Source organism: Bidens hawaiensis, unplaced genomic scaffold, assembly GCF_021521415.1.
Source record: "Bidens hawaiensis isolate Kalapana, Puna unplaced genomic scaffold, B.hawaiensis_p1.1 tig00038603_1, whole genome shotgun sequence".
NCBI lineage: Eukaryota > Viridiplantae > Streptophyta > Magnoliopsida > Asterales > Asteraceae > Bidens > Bidens hawaiensis.
Genome location: NW_027496780.1, coordinates 53619 through 76564, shown reverse-complemented (window position 1 = coordinate 76564; position 22946 = coordinate 53619). Strand labels below are relative to the sequence as shown.

At 36.3% G+C, this 22946-nt stretch overlaps 2 protein-coding genes and 2 pseudogenes across 2 annotated transcripts; all 4 read left to right on the top strand.

Moving 5' to 3' along the window:
• The first annotated feature begins 343 nt into the window (after nt 1-343).
• Nucleotides 344-6145, top strand: LOC143590469 (uncharacterized). The gene is made up of 13 exons (XM_077070937.1): nt 344-400; nt 481-580; nt 1316-1417; nt 1518-1622; nt 4420-4619; nt 4704-4805; nt 4885-5001; nt 5111-5167; nt 5248-5314; nt 5422-5475; nt 5592-5666; nt 5755-5790; nt 5918-6145. The coding sequence occupies exons 1-13, from the start codon at nt 354-356 to the stop codon at nt 6029-6031; spliced, it is 1176 nt and encodes a 391-aa protein (XP_076927052.1). The 5' UTR covers nt 344-353; the 3' UTR covers nt 6032-6145.
• Nucleotides 6146-8144: 1999 nt separating this feature from the next.
• LOC143590461 (uncharacterized protein At2g29880-like) lies at nt 8145-22315 on the top strand. Its single transcript, XM_077070932.1, has 4 exons — nt 8145-8370; nt 8425-8474; nt 8556-9203; nt 22263-22315. The coding sequence occupies exons 1-3, from the start codon at nt 8145-8147 to the stop codon at nt 9186-9188; spliced, it is 909 nt and encodes a 302-aa protein (XP_076927047.1). The 3' UTR covers nt 9189-9203; nt 22263-22315.
• On the top strand, nt 10090-12483 carry LOC143590468 (subtilisin-like protease pseudogene; annotated as a pseudogene).
• LOC143590466 (subtilisin-like protease pseudogene) lies at nt 17720-20531 on the top strand (annotated as a pseudogene).
• Nucleotides 22316-22946: the final 631 nt, after the last annotated feature.

Here is a 22946-nt window from a genome sequence, read left to right as displayed (position 1 = left end):
TAAGTTAATCAACTCTATCTATCTCTAGTGTAGTGGCCTTTTATAATTTTAATCAAAACCACACACACACACATATATATATATATATTTATTTATATAAAGCTGTATGGTTGAATTGAATTAATAGTAGTACGTATATGTATATCCCAGCAGCAGCAGCAGCATATCAATCTGGCAAAGGTAGGCACGTGATTGGTTCAATTGCCTGAAATTAAAGTAACTTGTTTGTGATATTGGGAATGAAGCACATGCAGTTTATGGGCTGCAGCTTTTCAATTGCTCTTTATATTATTGTCTCTCTCAAATTCTCTTCTATTTAACTGCCATTCACTTCTTTAGGGTTTAGTTAAACAATGGATTTTGAAGAAATTAATAAAAGAAAAAGAAACTCTAATGGAAGGTTTGTGGTTTGTCTATATCTTCTTGTTTTTTTATGAAAATAATTATTGTCTACAGTTTTATTAATATGGGAATGATCAGGAAATCGAACGAGTGTACGAGGATTATTGCAACTATCACATCTGGTATTCTTTTTGGCTTCCTTATCGGGGCAACGTTTCCAGCTTTCTCACCGTCAAAGGTACTACACGTTTTGTCACCCCTAGTAAAAAGTGTGTTGTGTTTTCTTTAGGGTGAGAATTCGCTTATCTGCACATTGTCATCGTTACTAGAATAACGATGTCGTTTATCTTAATCCACAAAATTACCTTATTTTGTCGAGCTTGAAGGGTATTTTAGACATTTACAAAACATATTCAAATACTTTTATAGAAAAGCAAGAGTTAGACATTGCAGTTTTCATTAAACACAGGAATAAATTTAGGGGCAATTACATATTTACCCTTGTAAACTTGGAAAATATCCTATATATCCATTCAAAATTAGAATATATATATATATATATATATATATATATATATATATATATCCTTACTAAGTAGTTAAAAACTTAACATATCACATGTACAGTTGTACCCAATTCACTAACAAATATTTAGTATATGACCATTTTACCCTTACTTTTCTAAAACTTTAAAATTTCATAAATGCCCATCTTGCTTATTGTTGATTTCGATCAAAATCCAAATAAAAAATAGGGTTTAAGCAAATATAATGGAAAGGGGTAGAATGGTCATTAAGTAAAAATTCGTTAAAGTTGGGTATATATGATAATTTTCAAGTTTGTAAAGGTATATAAATTTAGTACTTTCTGTTTTAATTGCATGTGTTATGCTTCATTGTTGTTCTTCTACCTACTATGGTGTCATCTTTGGCTTTACTTTAATAACAAGATTTTGGTGATTAAATTTGACAGATTAAACTCATTTCTCCATTCGATACGTACATCTTAAATGTGATTTCTGTCACAAGGGATAATGCCACAAAGGAAGTACAAAACCATATTGATCCATCTAAGGTATATAAATTTGCTTAAAATTTTCATTTTGTTGGTAAAGTTTATTCGTTTTGTATTTAACGGCCCTAAACATGTTGTGAAATTCAAAACAATTATGCAGATTTGGGTCTCATCTAATCCACGTGGCGCAGAAAGACTACCTCCAGCTATTGTTGCTGCTGAGTCAGATTTATTTCCTCGCAGATTGTTTGGTAAACCTACTGAGGTTTGTCTATCTCTTGCTACAACTTTTGTTTTTTGAATATTATTAATCTTGATCAGGGACGGATTTATTCATGTGAGTACCGGGTCAAGCGAACCAGGTGTTTTTCGAACCGTAGTGGAGCATTTAATAGCGACTTTTTTAGCGAACCATGTGTTTCTGGGCTGAACCATATATATAATTCGTTTCAAATATATACATAAAACATATACTGGCTTAGTGGCAAGGCGTGCATTGTGTTTGAGTGCAGACCCGGGTTCGAGTCTCACACAAGACACAACCTTATTTTTTTTTGCCTTTTTCTTTTGTGCTCTATTACCCTTATAAACCTTTCTTAAAAACCCTAAACACCCCCAATTTCCCTCACTGTCTGTCTGTCCACCTCTACCGTAGAGAAAGAAACTCGCCGAGACGCCGACCACCTCACAGTCACACAGACAGACGCCGACCACCTCCAAATCTCCAATTCCATCTGTAGCTCCCACAAATTAAAAACCCTAAATCCACAATACACATCCTCCGGCCTCCGCGTTCGCCGACGGTGACGACTCCGACACTCACAGTCACACAGTCACACCAGAAACTCGCCGTCGCCGTCTCACCGATAGTCCGATACCCTCCGGCAGTCCGGCCTCCGCGTTCAGGTGCGTTCCCGAATCCCGCCCCTTTTGTAGTTCGTTAGAATGAGACTTTTGATGATTGAGTGTTCAAAAAAGATGTTAGTTTTTTTAGGGCTTTGAATTTTATTTTTGCTTTTACAGAACTTAAATTTGATAGATTATGGACCGTTTTTTATCGAGAAGGCCACGAGACCCTTCACCATCTAGTAGTAATAATCTGGCAAGAGTCGAATTGGATGATCTTCCATGGGATCCTTCAGATCGAAAGCCGATTTCATCATATCATCCTAATCAAAAAGATGAAATTAGAAGAACATATTTGCTAAGAGGGCCATGTCAACCTATTGGGCATAATTTCCCGCAACGAGATTTTAGTGGTTGCTTAAGAAAATTTCGTCCCGAGTGGTTTAAGACACATGAAAATTGGTTGGAGTATAGTGTTAAAACGGATAAAGCATATTGCTTGTTTTGTTATTTGTTTCCAGAAACTGGTCAAAAAGATGCGTTTGTGACCGATGGATTTGGTAATTGGAGCCATTCTGATAGAATATCCTCACATGTTGGTGGTATTAGAAGCCTTCACAACAAAGCACGTAAAAAAGGTGAGGACTTACTTAAACAAGAACAATCCATACATGTTGTCTTTGACAAACAAACTAATAAACAAAAAAGGGACTATAGACTCCGTTTGAGTACCTCAGTTAGACTTGCAAAAGGTTTGTTGAATGGTGGATTACCTTTTCGTGGTGATGATGAATCTGAAAGTTCACTCTATAGAGGACATTTTATAGAGTTTTTGAAATTGTTGGGAGAAATAAATGAAGATATTGCTAAGGTTATATTAAGTAACGCTCCGGGGAGATGCCAAATGATCGCTCCATCCATCCAAAAAGAGATTTGCAATTGTTTTGCACAAGAAGTATTAAAAAAGATATTCAATGAACTTGGTGATGATGTTTTTGCAATATTGGTTGACGAATCGAGAGATATTTCTAAAAAGGAACAAATGGCCGTGGTTTTAAGATACGTTGATCAATTTGGAATTGTAAAAGAACGATTCATTGGCCTTGTCCATGTCAAGGAAACAACCGCGTCGTCTCTTAAATCTGCAATTGATGATTTATTTGCTCGTTACAACTTGAGTTTGCGGAAGGTTAGAGGCCAAGGATATGACGGTGCAAGCAACATGTCCGGTGAGTTTAATGGATTGAAAGCTTTGATTTTGAAAGAAAATTCTTCGGCATATTTTATTCATTGTTTTGCTCATCAACTACAACTTGTTGTTGTGGCTCTTGCGACAAAGCATCATGACATCTATAAGTTTTTTGATGAAGTGTCGGATTTAACGAATGTTGTTGGTGCTTCTTGCAAACGAGTAGATTTGATTAGAGAAAGTCAAAGAGAGAGATTACATTTGAATCCGGAAATTGAAACAGGGCGTGGAAAAAGTCAAGAATTGTCACTTGCGAGAGCTGGAGATACACGTTGGAGTTCTCATGAAAAAACTCTTTTGCGTTTGCTTGCTTTATATCCTGCCGTTATTGATGTGCTCGAGTACATAGAAAATTGGGGAGAGATACGTGCTCAGAAAAGTCAAGCACATGGCCTTCATGTATACATAAAATCTTTTAATTTTGTATTTTATCTACATTTGATGAAGTACATCTTGGGAGTTACAAACACATTGTCTCAAGCTCTTCAGAGAAAGGATCAAGACATCATGAATGCAGTTGAGCTGGTTAGATCAACCAAAAAAGCTCTTTATTATATGATTAATCTTTCTTGACCCGAACCGTTAAACCAATCCGAATCGTCAACCCGACCCAATTTTTTTATACGCGTTCTTATATATTTAGAGCATCTTAAAATAGCGAACCAGATAAAAAAAAATTCTAAATCCGTCACTGATCTTGATCGTTAAAGGAAGATTATTATGCTTTAATATTACTAGCTTAAACAACTATGTGTTGTTACATAATTAGCCTAAGTAAAAACTAAATTTTAATATACGTAATTGCAATAATTTGACATTAAAGAAAAAGTGAACTCGAATCAAATCCAGTCTGATGATATATATTATAAAATCTTAGATTGTTTGTATTGTAGTTTATGGATAGTGACTATAAATTAGGATATATTAAGCTAATATAATCTGGTACATCGTTTCTTCCCCTTTGCAGGACCTAACTATCACACCAAAGTATCTAGTGACTTTCACTGTCGGTCAAAATCAGAAACCTAACATCGATAAGGCAGTCCAAAAATTTTCTGAGAATTTTACAATCCTTCTATTTCATTATGATGGTAAAACAACAGAATGGGATGAATTTGAATGGTCAAAGCGCGCCATTCATATAAGTGTGGAAAAACAAACCAAATGGTAGGTCACCATAGTGAATCTCGTTTATTTACATATCTTTGACTTTGACTTTATGAATGTGTGCTTTTTTTATTTGTTATAAAGGTGGTATGCAAAAAGATTTCTTCATCCTGACATCGTTGCACCGTACGACTTCATATTTATTTGGGACGAAGATCTCGGGGTTGACCATTTTGATGCTGAAGAGTGAGTGTTTGGAGACAAAAGTCTTGTATTCTTTTGTAGATTTATATGTTTTAGTAATGTCAATTTCTCATCTTTGTAGGTATATTAAACTTGTGAGGAAGCATGGGTTAGAAATATCTCAGCCTGGTTTGGATCCTAGCAGTCGGGGTTTAACATGGCAAATGACTAGGAGACGTGGAGATCGTGAAGTTCATAAGTATGATAATTTCTTTTTTGTTAGCATAAGTAGCTAAAGATTATTAAAGATAAAATCCTTTTACATGTCTGCTAATATTTTCAATTTTATTTAATTTTTTTAATGGTAGAGAAACAGAGGAGAGGCCAGGTTGGTGCAGCGACCCGCATTTGCCTCCATGTGCAGCGTACGTACAATCTACTGCTAACTTTATAAAACAATATTATAACATTAGTTATCTAATTCTTTGTTTTTTTATGTGCACAGATTTGTAGAGATCATGGCTCCAGTTTTCTCTCGAGAGGCTTGGCGCTGCGTTTGGCATTTAATCCAGGTATCACGTATGATTAGAGATAATAAGATGGTTAAAATGTGTATCTTTTTCACGTTACACGATTCTTGGCATATAATTATGTCTTATTTTTTCAATTGTAAATGTAGAATGACTTGGTTCACGGGTGGGGTCTTGATTTTGCTCTCCAGAAATGTGTTGAGGTAACTAACTAACTAACCATCTCTTGTTTCGCTTAATTTCTCCATTTTATAGAAAAAAATAACATGAAGTTGATTGTGTATTCTCTTTGTTTTTTTATTTGTTTCTGGTTTCATAGCCTGCACACGAAAAGATTGGAGTTGTTGATGCACAATGGATAGTTCATCAAGGTCTACCTTCACTCGGGAATCAGGTAAAAAGAACAATTTCCCAATTTGCCCTTGTGAACTTGGATGATTCTTAATTTATAATCGATTAACCTCTATTTGTTTTATGTGTAGGGTAAAGGAGAAAATGGGAAACAACCATGGCAAGGGGTATGTATACAGTTTATACCTCAAAACACATCATAATTGTAGTATGAAATAAAAGGCTAAATCAAACAAAATATAATAGTCATTGATAGGATTTCTTATATAATATTTTGGTGACTTTTGATGGCAGGTGAGGGAAAGATGTCAAAGCGAGTGGAAAATGTTTGGCGAGCGAGTTTCCAATGCAGATAAAGATTACTACAAGTCGATTGGGGTTGACTCGTTGAATATAACTGGACATTAGCCAGAAAATTAACAGAATTTTTGTGATTATACCTCGTTGCCGGCGTTTGGTTGTAGACAGTTATAGAGCTAGATGTTCATAGTTTAATACCATATGGTTTTAGAGGAGAATAATATATATCCACACTGCTAGAGCTTATTGTATTCTTTTTAGCTATTGAATGCAGTTTCCATTTGATCTAATCCATGTTAATGCTAATATAAAATTTATGTTTGAATGTACATGAGTTGGAACATAAAGCCTTATTTGATGTGTTTTACCAGGAATCATATGTTTTTACTTATTTATAAAAAGATAAAACTAGAAGATAATATGGAACACAAATACACAATTCTGCTTATATTCTATTTTTAACTTTTAAATAAAAGCTAAAACCTTGAAAAAGATAACTCTTTTGATTCCATGATGTTTTTACAAAAGATAATTCTTTCATCTTCTAGGAATCATTATATTATTAGAGAAAGGAATCATGGATTATGTATAGAAGATATAAAATATGAGAACTAATAATATGTTAAGAAATTTAAAAAATATATAATTTATTAATAATACATGATGTATAGAAGATAGTCTCAACAGAAGAGAGAAAATAAGACAGTTACATAACCGTCTTATGTATCATATTTAAAACGTTATATATGGTGTATACATATAATGTTTTGTTCTTATAGTCATTAACATGGTTTCGTATATAAAATAAACCTCCCAGATGACTCTATGAGAATAACGGAAGCTTATTAAGCTTATTTATAGGGATTACTCCACAGAATAGTAACCAACTTTGAAAGTTGTTCCAATCAAGTTACTGATACAAACTTTTGTTCCAATCAGGTCACTGAACTTTCATTTTTGTTCCAATCCTAGAACTTAAAAACCTAGATTACCTGCTATCCAGGTAAAATATTTAGGATTGGAACAAAAATGAAAGTTCAGTGACCTGATTGGAACAAAAGTTTGTATCAATGACTTGATTGGAACAACTTTCAAAGTTGGTTACTATTCTATGGAGTAATCCCTTATTTATATATATTGTAATTAAAGTAAAAACTGAAATAACAGAATAAAAAAAATCACCATCCTGAGAAGTTGGTCTAGTGGCAAGAGACTTGTTCTTCCAATATGAAGATATATGTTTGATTCCCACTTGGGCCCGTTCGAAGGACAGCTGGGTGAAACAACGAATCAGGGCTTTAATTCCGGGTCCGAACCCAACAGGGAACGAGGGTTTATGGATTTCATCCGGTTCCCGTATGTCAAGGGGTACAGTCTCACGACTGTCAAGGAGTTGACCTTGAACACGTAGCCCCGAAAAAATGAGTTATATGCTGTTAATAATAATAATATAATAATAATAACAGCAGCATCAATTCCATTCCGGTGTTTGGCATTGGCAGCCATGGAATAGAATAGAATAGAATAGAATCCCCTTTTCCCCTAATCGATTCAATCGTCAATTCCAATTCCAATTCCAATTCCAATTCCAACCATCACCGCCGACTGCTGAAATCTAGGTTTTCTACCTGCATATATTCATTTAAACCTCTCTACTTTAACATTATTATTATTATTATTAGTTGATTCTAGTTTTATTTATTTTAGGTTTTTCATTTTCAATTTCCAGCTTTATCAACAATTTAGTGATTTAGTTGCATAATCTTGTTACACTGTCCACCTAAGCCTGTCATGAACTCTTTCGTTTATGTTCGTTTATTTTAATAAACCAATTCACATGCTCACGAACGGTCGTTTATGGCTTTACGCGTTCATTTATGTTCGTTTGTTTAAATTTAAATAAATACATAAGAAACACATAAGTAGTTATTTACACATATGTTTGTGTGTATTCACTTAGTCGTTTGTTATATACGTAAGAATGCACAGCGTTCGTTTATGTTTGTTCAGATATGTTCATTTACGTTTGTGAACTGTTAGTTTAGGTTTAAAACGAGCGAAAACACGAACACGGACATTTTGTTAATGAACAAGCATGAACACAAAAAATTGTTTGATTACATTTTCGTGTTCATCCTGTTTGTTTACAGGCCTATATCTGTCAACACATCAGGTGATTATTATTATCATTATAAATAATATTATTTACAATTTGGTAGGAATGGGTAGACTGTCAACCAAACAACACAAATGGACAAAAATAGAAGATGAAGCATTGATTTCTGCACTGACAGAGATATGTCAATCCGGATGGAAACGAGACAATAACATCTTCAGAAGCGGATACACAACTGTTCTTGAGAAAGAACTCAAATCCAGGCTTCCCGGGTGTAATCTCAAGGCCACTCCTCATATCGAGTCGAGGCTTAAAACCTTAAAGAAACACTGTGATGCAATAACCAATATGAAAGATGCATTTGGTATATAATGGAGAAGCGCAGACTGCACCGTGGTCTGCTCTGATGATGACGTATGGGATGATTGGATAAAGGTAATTAACCGTATTAAACATACTTGAAAATCGTTTACGAAACTCTTATTATGTTTATATGTATACATTATGGTGTTGCAGGGTCATCCAGATGCAAAGGGGTTGAGAAATAAACCGTTTCCTCATTATGATGACTTGCGTTTGATATTTGGAAAACACAGAGGCAATCACAAGATTGTTGGAGATGCATCAGATGCTAATCGAGTAGTAGAAACGTATGAAACTAGTGATTATGTTGGTCATACGTCAAAATATGAGCAATTTAAAGTGTCGGAAAATGAGAATCATGAGTTTGACCATGAAGAAGACGATGGACTTAAAGCGAATGACATGGCGGCTGGTGATGATTCAGATGATGATGTGTCGATTGATGATGCTGCACATGTTGTTAACAAGAAGGGTCAAGGTAGTAATTGGTCTTCACGGACGGAAGGATTAGTAAAGATAATTGAGGCGTTGATTAAAAAGCAAGAGGAACAGTTTTCGGTTTTGGTAAGAATAGTGGGTGTAGATGTGGCGGCGGATAAGGCGGCGGCTGATAAAAGAACAAAATTGAATGGAGAGTTGAAAAAGATACCGAGTCTTAGTCTACAAGCACGGCTTCGAGCTGCGTCCGTTATTGTTGGTGATTCTGCTAAACTTGATCTTTTTTATAGTCTTTCAAATGAAGAAAGAAAAGAATGGGTGTCAATGTTACTTTCAGGGCTTATTTAAGGTTATTATGAAACAGTTGAAAATTAGTTAGGTTTTTTAGAACTTGTTTTCTAGTCTTACTAGAGCATGCTTTGATTATATATACAACAATAATAGTAACCACCCTTTTACCTTAATAATATGTTAATGTTTATAATTATGTTTGCCTTGCCTGATTATATGTTGTTTATTACACATTTGTCATCATATGATTGGTTTTTAATTTGTACTCATTGTCAAGAATCAAGATTCTTCCTATTTCAAGATGGCTTTCCTGTAACCATAGTTCATGCCACCTGCAACATGATGCCATTAGATTAGCAATAATAACACCACCAGTGGACCAACCAGATTAGCAGCGACTCCTTGCTGTGGCCAAAGAGTTTGTGTAGCCGTCATCCTGGAAGTGCCTACTACAGCCTTGGTTTGTCGATTAACTTTATGCTGGCATGTACCCTAATGGTGTATTGAAACATCCGATTTTCGAGAATATTTATGAAACATGTAAATTATGTGAAGGGTTCTAATTACATGAGTATTTTTTATTATAAATGTTAGTTATGAGTGTTAAAGCTTTTCATAAATTAATCTTCCTTGTCTTAAAGGCAAGATATAGCACTATGAAAAGTAAGTCACTTTCAGTGGGTTTAAATCTTCTTTTAGACTAAGGGAAACATACGTCTTGAAATGAAGAACAGAAGGCAATATGACTACTACTTTCCTAATTATAGACAACTGAGTGAGAGCATCATATACCTCTATTATGTGTTTGAAAGTAAACTATAAAATTAGTGATGTTGTTCGTTAGTCGTATTCAGTTGATGGTAAGTACAAACTAAACTTCCTCTCACTGTAATGATATATTAATACACATTAGGAATAGCCCTTGGACACACATACACACAAAATGTCGCCAACAATTGGTTTTCTGTTACTTGTCACTTGCATGGCCTTTTTCAATGCACTTCCCACCAAAGCCACTGACCTCAAAACCTACATTGTTCACTTAAGTTCACCCAAAGGCCAGGTGCTCAACAATGAAGAATGGTATAACTCGTTTCTGTCAAAAGTAGCTGCACGATCAAACGAGAAACCAGAGATGGTTCACACATACCATCACGTGATTACAGGATTTGCTGCTAAAATGACAGCAGATCAAGCAGAGATGATGGAGCGTTTGAGTGGAGTTTTATCTGTCAGGCCTCAAGGTATGTATCAGTTACACACAACTCGTACACCTAACTTTCTGGGCTTGCGCCAAAACTCAAGGTTGTGGAAAGATTCAAACCATGGCAAGGGAATCATAATTGGTGTTATAGACACTGGAATTACTCCCGGACATCCGTCTTTTAACAACGATGGCGTCCCCCCTCCACCATCAACATGGAAGGGTAAATGTGAAGTGGCAGGCTGTAATAACAAACTCATCGGAATGAGAAACTTTGTTAAGGGAAGTTCTCCAGTAGATAATGATGGCCACGGGACACACACTTCAAGTACCGCTGCAGGGAATTTCGTAGACAATGCAAACGTATTCGGATTGGGAAATGGTACTGCCAGAGGGATGGCACCACTAGCACACGTGGCCATGTATAAAGTAGGTACGAACGACTCTCTTACGAATGATAACATCTTGGCAGGCATGGATGCAGCTATTGAAGACGGTGTTAATGTGATGTCTCTTTCTTTTGGTCTGGTTTCCTCATCGTTTGATAACAATACTGTAGCAATCGCCGCCTTTAGTGCTATGCAGAAAGGGATCTTCGTGAGTTGTTCAGCAGGTAATTTGGGGCCGGACAGTGCAACAATAAAAAATGAGGCCCCATGGATCCTTACGGTCGGCGCTAGTACAATTGATAGAAGGTTCAAGACAACAGCTGTTCTGGGAAACAAGAGGAAATTTCATGGTGAATCCTTGTACCAACCAAAGGGTTCCGACCAAAAGCTTTGGGCTCTTGTTTATGGAGCATGGTGCAATAAAACATCACTGGACCACATTGATATCAAGGGGAAAGTAGTGTTGTGTGATTATGTGAATAGGACTGATAATGTTGACAAGGGAGTGGTAGTTAAGAAGGCAGGTGGGGCTGCTAATGACATTGTTTCTGGTGAGAGTATAATAGCAGAAGCTCATGTTCTGCCGGCATCGTATGTCGGTTACAAGGAAGGGGTTGAGATTAAAAAGTATTTGAACTCAACTTCTTTTCCTGTTGCAACTATCCGTTACGGTGGAACCGTGGTCGGGTTGAAATCAGATCCAGAGATGGCTTATTTCTCTTCAAGAGGGCCTAACTGTGAAAGCCCTGGAATCCTCAAGCCAGACATCATTGGACCCGGTGTAGACATTCTTGCAGCATGGCATCTTTCAGTTGACAACCAAACAAGAACCAAAGCAACATTTAACGTCATAGCAGGCACTTCAATGTCTTGTCCTCATCTTGCAGGCATAAGCGCGTTGTTGAAAAGCGCGCATCCAGAATGGTCTCCTGCAGCCATCAAGTCTGCAATAATGACCACTGCCAGTCAAGTAAACCGAAAAGGAGAGCCCATTGTAGACGAAAGAGGTCTTCCTGCTGATGTATTCGCCACTGGATCGGGTCATGTAAACCCGTCAAAAGCCCATGAGCCAGGGCTTGTTTTTGACATCCAACCTGATGACTACATTCCTTATCTTTGTGGATTAGGCTATACACCCAATCGAATTGAAATCATTGTTAAAAAGAAATTTAGTTGCTCAAAAACTATACCTGAGGCCCAACTAAATTATCCATCTTTCGCGGTGTCTCTGAAAAGAGGTGATCACAAAACATACTCAAGGACAGTGACTAATGTTGGTTTGCCATACTCGCGTTACAGCATCAGTGACATTTCTGTGCCAGAGGGTGTAAGTATTAAGGCTGTGGTTCATAACGATGAGGGTGTGAGGAATGTTGGTTTGCCAGAGTCGGGTTACAGCATCAGTGACATTTCTGTGCCAGAGGGTGTAAGTATTAAGGCTGTGGTTCATAACGATGAGGGTGTGAGGAATGTTGGTTTGCCAGAGTCGGGTTACAGCATCAAGGACATTTCTGTGCCAAAGGGTGTAAGTATTAAGTTCGTGGTTCAAAAAGTAGAGGACGTCATGAGCTTCACAGAGTTGCACCAAAAGAGAACATACGAGGTGACTTTTAGTCGAGATGTTAATGATAAGGAGAGAGGTTCGTACGGGCAAGGGCATATGACGTGGGTAGATGAAAGTGGTAAGTATAGCGTTAGAACTCCATTTTCATTCAAGTATGAATGAAGATCCTAGTGTCTGCATCTTGTATACCACGAACGTCTACATATGCTTTTATATATAAATAAGTAATACGAAGGGAAGAAAAGTCATCATTTTCATATGTTTCGAATAATTTATATGTTTATTGTTATAAAAGTTTCAAAGTTAAATAGGAGAACTGCTGAAAATTCAAAATCAGAACCAGAAATCACCCCCGATTTCGAGGGGCGAGCAGAAATCATACTGAAGTAGTGAAGTACTCAACTGGTAAAGGAGAACGAACAAGTAATTAAAATATAAACAAGGTAACCAAAACATGTACTTCTGAAAACTGATTGGATGGTCATGATCCTAAGCCTTGTGATGAAAAGGCGCCACTGCGGTTTACCCCAAAACACCACCATTACGGCATTACTGCATACTTGTTGATTATATAGAATCATTGACCACCATGGAAATTAGTTGTTCTAGTTGGTTTTGCCTTTGATTGATGGATTTTTGAAGTAAAATAAATTTATAATCAATCTCACACAGGCATTTCATCCAGCAGCTGCTATGCACCCATTAAATACAATGTAGAAATGTCTAATTCAATTCAGTGCATTCCAAAAATCACAAAACTAAATAATACTCATCGTTATATTCGATCATTCAAGATTAATTGTAAACTCTGCTTTGCAATTCAAAATCCATATGAAGTAAATACTTGCATTTCAGAAAGCTAAAGCAGATATCCTAAATTTTATTTTATTACATTTTAATATTACCTAGTACTTTCATCCGACGGATTGCGTTGGGGCAGGTTGGTAAAACCCAAGCGTTGTAGGCCTCATGCATTGAGGCGCTAAGTCAACGCAGATTCGGTTTCAGTTACGTGTGTTATGGTATCGGAACTAAAACAAAAAATAAACAAAAATTGAGGCGGACCGATGGGTGGCGTCGGTCGATAAAACTCGATCGTTGGTAAAACCAAAGCGTTGTCAATCCGGGCGTTAATGCGGTAGCTCTACGCAAATTCGGTTGATCACCTTCACATTGTTAATGTACCATAACTAAAACAAAAAAAAACAAAAAAAAATAACCAAACAAAAAAAACAAATTTGTTTTTCTTCGGTTATCGTTACGTTCATTACGATACCGGAATTAAAACTAAATGACGTGAGTCTACGCGATTTCAGCCGGCTTTCGTCATGTTCGTTACGCTACCGGAACTAAAAAAAATCGGCTTGATAAGTTTTCGGTACGCTATTGGAACTAAAAGAAAATGAGGTGAGTCTATGCGAATTCGGCTGGTTTTTGTCACGTCCGTTACGATACCAAAACTAAAACAATTTCCTTCCCCAAATTGATAAACATAAATTGTCTTCGACCCAATTCATGACCTTAACTTATGTCTTCGCCTGCTTGTTTCGTACATATAAATTAATATTATATATGATTGTGAGTGATATATATATATATATATATATATATATATATATATATATATATATATATAGGGCTACAACACCATTACATCCCAAAAACAAAACCTATCCTTTGCAGTGGCGGATCCAGGATTTTTGGTTGTCTATCGTTGAATATATATATATATATTTGGTATCAGGTCGGGTCGGATCACATAAAAAGAAAGATACAACAAAATAAGGTTATAAATATAAAAAAAATTACGTCAATCACGAGACGGGCATTGAAACACACTGATTTATGTATGCGATAAAAATATGAATAAATTCTATATGTTTTTTATATAAACACATCTAGAAAGCAAAAACTCTATATATTTATATATGTGTGTATATATATAATACTTTTATGTAGAGTAAAATATATAAAATAATAAGATAACAAAAAATTAAAAATAATGTGAATAAAAATCAGCTAATTCAATAAAAGAAAAGCTAAAAAACGTATACTTAACTCAAGACTAAAAGCAATTGTTTTAAATAATCTATGCCCTATTATCGAAAAAAAGAAATATTAAATTAGAAAAGACAAAAGGAAAAGGAAGTAGAGACACAATATACAACTATGATCTATATAATATTAATTAGACCATCTCCAATGGTTGGTTTATGTTGATTCAAACCAACTCAAAAACCACCTAAACCATTGGAGTGGTTGGTTCAAACTAAAAAATAAGGTTTGAGGTTTGATATTTTAAACCATCAAAAACCACCAATTGTGAGCCTCAATCATCATATCTTTCACCCCACACATATATATACACTCATATTTATATTTATATTTAAAAAATATATTAAAATATTATACATACATACATACATTATATTTCAAAAATGATGTAGTTTTTGTTTTGTGTATTTTTTTACGTAACGGCTAGTTTAACGATTAAATTATCTAACGGATAGTTTTTTAAAACAACTAGTTTTTTTAACGATTTTATTATTTATTTTACAACGCTTAATTCGAATAAAAAACATGACAAGAAGTTCTAGAAAAAAAACGTTACAAGAAGTCCTAAAAATTACAAAGAGTCATAGAAAAAAAATGTTACAAGAAGTCTTAGCAAAAAGAATTATAATAATTAAATATTTTATAGTATGTGAAATTCTTAATTAAAATAAATGTAAAATTAAATGATGATGTGAAAATGTAAAGATGGTTTGAGAAAGTGTATTGTTGGAGTAAAAAATGTGGTTTTTAAGAAAGCTGATGTGGCAGTGATGTGGCTGGTTTGAACCAAAAACTGTTGGAGATGGTCTTAATATCAATTTCTTCCTTCTTCCCAAAATCAACTTCTGAGCTGCCGCTGCAACTCCACATCTCCGGAAATCTTTCCGGCAATATTTTCTTCTCCTTTCTATCTTTTGTCCTTCTTTTCTCAGTATTTCACAGGGGTCGGTGTCAAAATTTTACAGGGGTCGGCCAGGATTTTTTCGTATATATAACACTAATATTTTCTTTATCACAGGGTACGGCCGACCCTGCGCTCAAGACGTAGGTCCGCCCCTGATCCTTTGCTTACTGAGCGCCAATGAAGCAAATCGCTCGATTTTGTAGCCCCTCACTACACATAGCCTTATGTAAGGCCCTAACTCATATGTGTGGCTTCATGGAAACTGCACCAAAATTAAAAACGCGCGCCATAAAAAATTCAAAAAACAGCCTAATATCTGCAATAGCAGGGGCTCGAACAAAAAGGTAACAAACGGGCCACATATTTCAAAGTAAACACAACCACCATCAAGTCAAATGCTTATCTAATGTCAACTCATGAAACTATTATGAAATATACTAAAACAGACTAACACTACATTATGGTACCAAAGTTCTTAACTATACTAATTAGATAACACAGTATTCAGACGTTTTGATTGATCAATGATCATTAAAAGGTTACCTCTAAGTTTTAATCATTAAGAGGCTACCTCTAAGCATTAAGTGCGTTTGGTTCACCAAAATGATATCTCAATCTCTTAGTATTGTTTTCATAACCGGATCTGAGTTACTGATTCATTGGTCGGACCGGTTGAACTGGGGTTGGCTCGGATTTAAGAACCGGATAACACTATAATTTATGTAGAAATTACATAATATATCATCATCATCATCATCGTACTCAGTATATCCCACCAATAGCAAAGCTATGCTAGGGTCTGAGGATGGTAAGATGTAGACAGTCTTACCTCTACCCCATAGGGATAGAGAGGCTGCTTCCAGTGAGACCCCCGACTCGATAATAGTTTTGCATCAAGCCTTGGACATATGGCACGTACACTCAAGCATCGGGACACCGGCCAATTGGTGCATCTACCCTTGTCTTTCGACTATCAACGCCAGCACATGATGTCTGACTAACCTTCCGCCACTTTTAACATTATTTTCACGAGATTAGTAAAATAACGTCAAAATTAGTGCAATTTCACTTTTGCCCAACCGAGGGCTCACACATATATACATTATATGCGCGCACAGCAGGAAATTACATAATATATAATAATATAAAATATAATACATTCCATATGTTTAGGAAATATAATTAAAAAAAGACTATAATGAAGTTATTAACTTATTATATTATAAACATATTAAAAGTCCTATATCGCTAAATTAAGTATTTCTTACACTATTGTGATTAGTTTACATATAAATAATTATTCGTATTAAAACTCTAGATGTTTAGGTGATATAAGTAAGAAAAAGATTATAACGAATAGACAAGTAGGTCTTGCGTTCGATTCTTTTTACCAGCATTGGCTCTTTTTATCCCAATTTTACTTTCCTTAACATGTGAAAGCATTGGCTCTTTTTATCCCAATTTTACTTTCCTTAACATGTGAACCAGTTCTTCTTGACAGTTCGGACCGGCTAGACTACCGAATCCCTCTAAAACAATGACAGAAGTCCATTTTTTCCAATATACGCATCTAAAAGATTACCATTCAATTAATTAATCATCAAAATCCAGCAACATATTTCTTCTAACTAGTGACAAAGCAGGCCGTAAGCTGTTATTGTAAATCACGGAATTGAATCAAAATAGAACGAACGGTTAAATAAAAAAAGAACAAAATCAACTATTAATGCAAACGATTACTCGAATCCTTCAAACGATTACAAAACAAGAGTACAAAAGATTAGAGAATTGTAACAACGTGTCACTAATGGAACAAACTTGAGAACAGCTACACTTGACCGCTGTTGACTATTACCATTGACTTTTATCACTGAGTAACCATATTAGAATAGCATTACATTGTAATTCATATCTCAACATATAACATAACCAATGATTACTTTGTTCGTTAACTCACAGAATCTTTACATCAGGACCAAGAAATATAATCACACACGATGACCACAACGAGCACATGGTGGTCACCTTTTAGTTTGTCACTGATTCGAGTCAGTTTGTGATTAAAATCTAGTGGCGGATTTATTTTATTCACTAATGTATAATGTACCAACACATAGGGGTCGTCATTCGTCACAAAATTTTGGCTCACGAAGATATTTCTTGTATTGACCAGTTGATTATATGTCACTGATTTTTACCTTGATAGGTAGAAAATATAATCCTTCCAAATCAGTTAATGATAACTTTCTTAAAAATTGCATACCTAGTTATCCAAGACTTGAAGCAAGAAAGTTATGCCAGTTTTATAAATAGCAATGCACCTGAAAAAGAATGAGTCTAGGGCCCTTACCAGCTCAACAAATTTCTACATTAAAAAATAGTAGATTGTATAGCAAAACTAATTATGATTATCTCCTAATTAACCAAAATTAACAAGTTTTTAGACCCTTTGGTTCTATTATAAACAAACTTGAAGACGGCGTAACCCTTCAGTAATAGCAAAGACTACACGCATGTCTAACTGGCTAAGATTCTGCACAAAACAAACTCAAAGCTGGAAAAGAAAGCGATAGCTTAGAGGACACCAAAAAGAGAATGACGACAACTTGCTAATTAACTAAGGAAGTAAGGATATTCCTAAAAACCAAAAGAAATGTGTTTGTAATAAGTTAATATTGTCTTAAAAGCAAGATATAGTACTATGGAAACCAGCCAACTTTCATTGGATTTAAACCTTCTTTTAGACTAGGGAAACTTGTAGAAATGAAGAACTAAGGAGAACAAAGCAATATAAAAACCAGTTTCCTAATAATAAATGATTGAGTGGGCATATCATGTTAGAAGATTATTCCTCAAGAATAATGTCATATTCACTCGAAGGTGATTACAAGCTAAACTCCCCCTCGCCTCAGTATTATATAAATACCTATTAGGAATAGCCCTTGACATATATATCAACAAAATCATAAGCAACGAGAGATACACAATGTTGCCAACAGTTGGTTTTGTGTTACTTCTCACTTGCACCACCTTTTTCAATGTACTTCCCACCAAAGCCACTGACCTCAAAACCTACATTGTTCACTTAAGTTTGCCCGAAGGCCAGGTGCTCAACAATGAAGAATGGTATAACACGTTTTTATCAAAAGTAGCTACGCGATCAAACGAGAAACCAGAGATGGTTTACACATACCGTCACGTGATTACAGGATTTGCTGCTAAAATGACAGAAGATCAAGCAGAGATGATGGAGCGTTTGAGTGGAGTTTTATCCGTAAGGCCTCAAAGTGTGTATCAGTTACACACAACTCGTACACCTTACATTCTGGGCTTGCGCCAAAACTCAGGTTTATGGAGAGACTCAAACCAGGGAAAGGGAATCATAATTGGCCTTTTCGACACTGGAATAACTCCCGGGCATCCTTCTTTTGATGACCATGGGGTCCCCCCTCCACCATCAACATGGAAGGGTAAATGTGAAGTGGCGGGGTGTAATAACAAGCTTATCGGCATAAGAAACTTTATGAGGGAAACTTTGCCGATAGATGAAGACGGCCACGGGACACACACTTCAAGTACCGCTGCAGGGAATTTTGTAGACAACGCAAACGTTTTCGGATTGGGGAATGGCACTGCCAATGGGATGGCACCATTAGCGCACATAGCCATGTATAAAGTATGTACGTACAAGTCTTGTACGGGCGATGTCATCTTGGCGGGCATGGATGCCGCTATTGAAGACGGTGTTAATGTGATGTCTCTTTCGCTTGGCCTGAATTTCAATTCCTTTCATGATTTTCATAATGATAGTATAGCAATTGGCGCCTTCAGTGCCATGCAGAAAGGGATCTTCGTGAGTTGTTCAGCAGGTAATGGTGGCCCGAATAGTGCATCACTATCAAATGAGGCGCCATGGATCCTTACAGTTGGGGCCAGTACAATTGATAGAAGGTTCAGGACAACAGTTGTTCTTGGAAACAAGAAGAAATTTCACGGTGAATCCTTGTACCAACCAAAGGATTGCGACCAGAAGCTTCGGCCTCTTGTTTACGGAGCATGGTGCAAAAAAGCATCGTTGGACCACATTGACGTCAAGGGGAAGGTAGTGTTATGTGATCATGGGAAAGATTTTAATACTACTTCCAATGGAACAATAGTTAAGGATGCAGGGGGAGTTGCCATGATTATGGCTAATGGCAATGTTCATGGTCAGAGTATAATGGCAGAAGCTCATGTTATACTTGCATCAAATGTTGGTTACAAAGAAGGGGTTGAGATTAAGAAGTATTTGAACTCAACTTCTTCTCCTGTTGCAACTATTCGTTGCAGTGGAACTGTGGTCAGGTTGAAATCAGATCCACAGATGACTTATTTCTCTTCAAGAGGGCCTAACCGTGCAAGTCCTGGTATCCTAAAGCCAGACGTTACAGGACCGGGCATGGACATTCTTGCAGCATGGCATCAATCGGTTGACAACAAAACAGGAACAAAAGCAACATTTCACGTCGTAGCAGGCACATCAATGTCTTGTCCTCATCTAGCAGGCATAAGCGCGTTGCTTAAAAGCGCACATCCAGAATGGTCTCCTGCTTCTATCAAGTCTGCAATAATGACCACTGCCAGTCAAATAAACCGAAAAGGAGAGCCCATTGTAGACGAAAGAGGTCTTCCTGCTGACGTATTCGCTATCGGCTCGGGTCACGTAAACCCACCAAAAGCCCATGAGCCAGGCCTTGTATTTGATATTCAACCCGAGGACTACATTCCTTATCTTTGTGGGTTAGGCTATACGCCCAAACAAATTGAAACCATCATTAGAAAGAAAGCTAATTGCTCAAAGACCATCCTAGAGGCCCAGCTCAATTATCCTTCTTTCGCCGTGTCTCTAAAACGAGGTGACAACAAAACATACTCAAGGACGGTGACTAATGTCGGTTTGGCCAACTCAAGGTACAGAATCAGGGACATTTCTGTGCCAAAGGGTGTAAGTATCAAGGTTATGGTTCATAATGATGAGGGTGTGAGTAATGTTGGTTTGCCAGACTTGGGTTACAGCATCAAGGACGTTTCTGTGTCAAAGGGTGTAAGTATTAAGATTGTGGTACATAATGATGAGGGTGTCATGAGCTTCACAGAGGTGCACCAAAAGAAAACATACGACGTCACGTTCAGTCGAGATGCTAACGATAAGGAGAAAGGTCCATATGGGCAAGGGCATATGACATGGGTAGATGAATCTGATAAGTATACTGTTAGAACTCCATTTTCATTCAAGTTTGAATGAAGGTTCCAATATTTAGTGCCTGCATAACATGAATATTTTCATATGTATGAATGAATTATTATATGTTTAATTTTATAACCAGAAACGATGTATTGACACATTTATTTGGACTGAAACTACCCGAGGACCCGGACCAGTATGATTTATACAACAAGTTGGTCTTCAGTCTTTGTATTCTATAAGAATTCGGGTTTGGGTCTGGACCAAGAGTTAATAAAGACCGGACCGAATTCAATAACCCCCCAATACGAGGACAACATTTGACTTCAACTATCCTCGAGTGACTCTGTTGGTTATATTATCAACAACAATATTATTATTATGCACAATCACTCAATGACTGACTATATGCAAACACAGATAGAAGCCAAAGGTGCATACTTGTTAATTATATATAAATAATCATTGGCCACCATGAAAATTAGTTGTTATAGTTGGTTTTGCCTTTAAGTAAAATAAATTAATAATCAATCTCACAGAGGCATTTCATCGAGCAGTTGAAATGCATGCATTACATACAATGCAGTAAAGAAAATACCGTTAAGCTACTTTGATCTTCTTCTACTAGTTATGGTGATCAGGTCAATGGGATTGTAGAATAGTTAACTGTTGGTCGACAACCGAATTGAGTCAGTCTTTGGTTCTTAAATATGTGAATTGTGGAGTTGTATATCTTGGTTCGGGTCTGTCCGATCCAAATGTTCATTCATAAATTCATAATCCTAACATGACTTGTTTAACCCGAAAAACGTGTTTGGTGCACCCTTGTTTCGAGATGGTTGAAGGAAATATAGTTTGGAAATGGAGGTGGAAACGTTATAGGTTTGATACAAAATGAGTCGAATGAACTTTTGACTTGCTTACCAAAGCTTGCTCCGAACACTTGGGTTTGTCAAAATGATATAGCGGGATCCTTTACAGTTGCTGCCATAAAACAATTTCTTTTCAATTCCTCTAACTCGATTCCTCTAACTCATTTGTCCCATTTATTATGAAATGGAATAATTGGGTCCCAATCAAGGTCAACATACATGCTGGGAAGGCTGAAATCGATAGGCTCTCAACTCGAGTTGACCTTTCAATTCGGAATGTAGACGTGGGCCCGGGACCTGTTGTCTTTGTGAAGAATACAAGGAGACTAGCTAGCATCTTTTCACCTCGTGTTATTTTGCTATTTTAGTTTGGCAATTTGTTAGCAATTGATGCAATAGTCCTCTGATTTTCGCTTTCTCAATCTGATATTTGCTTACTATTTGAGTTTAGCAATTTGAGGAACAAGGAAAACAAGGTGTTATTGGGGATCATTCTCACGACATGTTGGAGCATATGGAAGACCCGCAACGAAGTCATCTTCCAAAACAAGTCGGCTATTATTTCTAAAACAGCAGAGAGCTTAAAATCTTTAGGTTTTCTTTTAATTAAAAAGTGTTCTTCATTTAAAAACTTGGCTTGGAATGATTGGTGTAATTTTACCATATAAGGTTGTTTCGTTATTCGATTTCTAGCATCTTGCTAGCTTTTTAATGAAGTTCGCTGTTGAAAAAAATAAAAATCTAACTATATGAAGAAAACATTCTCTCTTATGTTTTGGCCCAATTAAAAGTTCAATTGGCCCAGAACTAAAACTCAACCAAAATACTGGACTGTAGATTTAGATCGTAAGTTTGATGTCACAGGTCAAGGTAGTAACACTATAACACTATATGTTGTGGATTATGGTTTTTTTAGAAGTTAGTTTGACAGTTTTTTTAGAACTCATTTTGTAGTCTTACTAAAGCATGCTTTAATGAAATATACAACAAAAATCCCCCCCCCCCCCCTCCCCCCACCCCCCGCTTTTACCCTAATAGTATGTTAATATTTATAGTTATGTACTTATGTTAGCCTTGCCTGATTATATTCCAAGATGCCTTTCTGTAGCCAATAGCCATAGTCCATGACTTTATGCTAATAATTTCCAGGGCAGTGGTTGTGAGCCAGTGATAGCCATGATAACACCATCAGTGGACCAACTAGATTAAAACAACTTATCTAGACAGGAGTACTTTTTTCCAATATGCACATTAAAGAAAATACCATTCATTTAGTTAATCATCAGAATCCAGCAACATAATTCTTCAAATTAGTGACAAAGCAGGCTGTAAGCAATTACTACTTTGTTCGTTAATTCACAGAATCTTAACAACAGAACCAAAAATATAATCACGCAAAGACCACAATGAAGCCTCTCTATTTCGAAATGAGCATGTGGTGACCATCTTTTAGTTTTGACACTGATTCGAGTCGGTTTGTGATTAAATTCTAGTAGTGGATTATTGTATTCATTAATGTGTTATGTTCCAACACATAGGGTCGCCACAAAATTTTGGCTTACCTAAGATATTTCTTGTATTGACCATTGGATTATATGTCACT

Bases quoted from the DNA above. Each gene is read 5' to 3' on its own strand.
- LOC143590461 (XM_077070932.1), top strand. From the start codon at position 8,145: ATGGGTAGACTGTCAACCAAACAACACAAATGGACAAAAATAGAAGAT. The intron at 8,371-8,424 runs GTGATGCAATAA...GGAGAAGCGCAG, and splicing joins TAAAACCTTAAAGAAACACT to ACTGCACCGTGGTCTGCTCT. The intron at 8,475-8,555 runs GTAATTAACCGT...ATGGTGTTGCAG, and splicing joins TATGGGATGATTGGATAAAG to GGTCATCCAGATGCAAAGGG.
- LOC143590469 (XM_077070937.1), top strand. From the start codon at position 354: ATGGATTTTGAAGAAATTAATAAAAGAAAAAGAAACTCTAATGGAAG. The intron at 1,418-1,517 runs GTATATAAATTT...ACAATTATGCAG, and splicing joins ACCATATTGATCCATCTAAG to ATTTGGGTCTCATCTAATCC. The intron at 5,476-5,591 runs GTAACTAACTAA...CTGGTTTCATAG, and splicing joins CTCTCCAGAAATGTGTTGAG to CCTGCACACGAAAAGATTGG.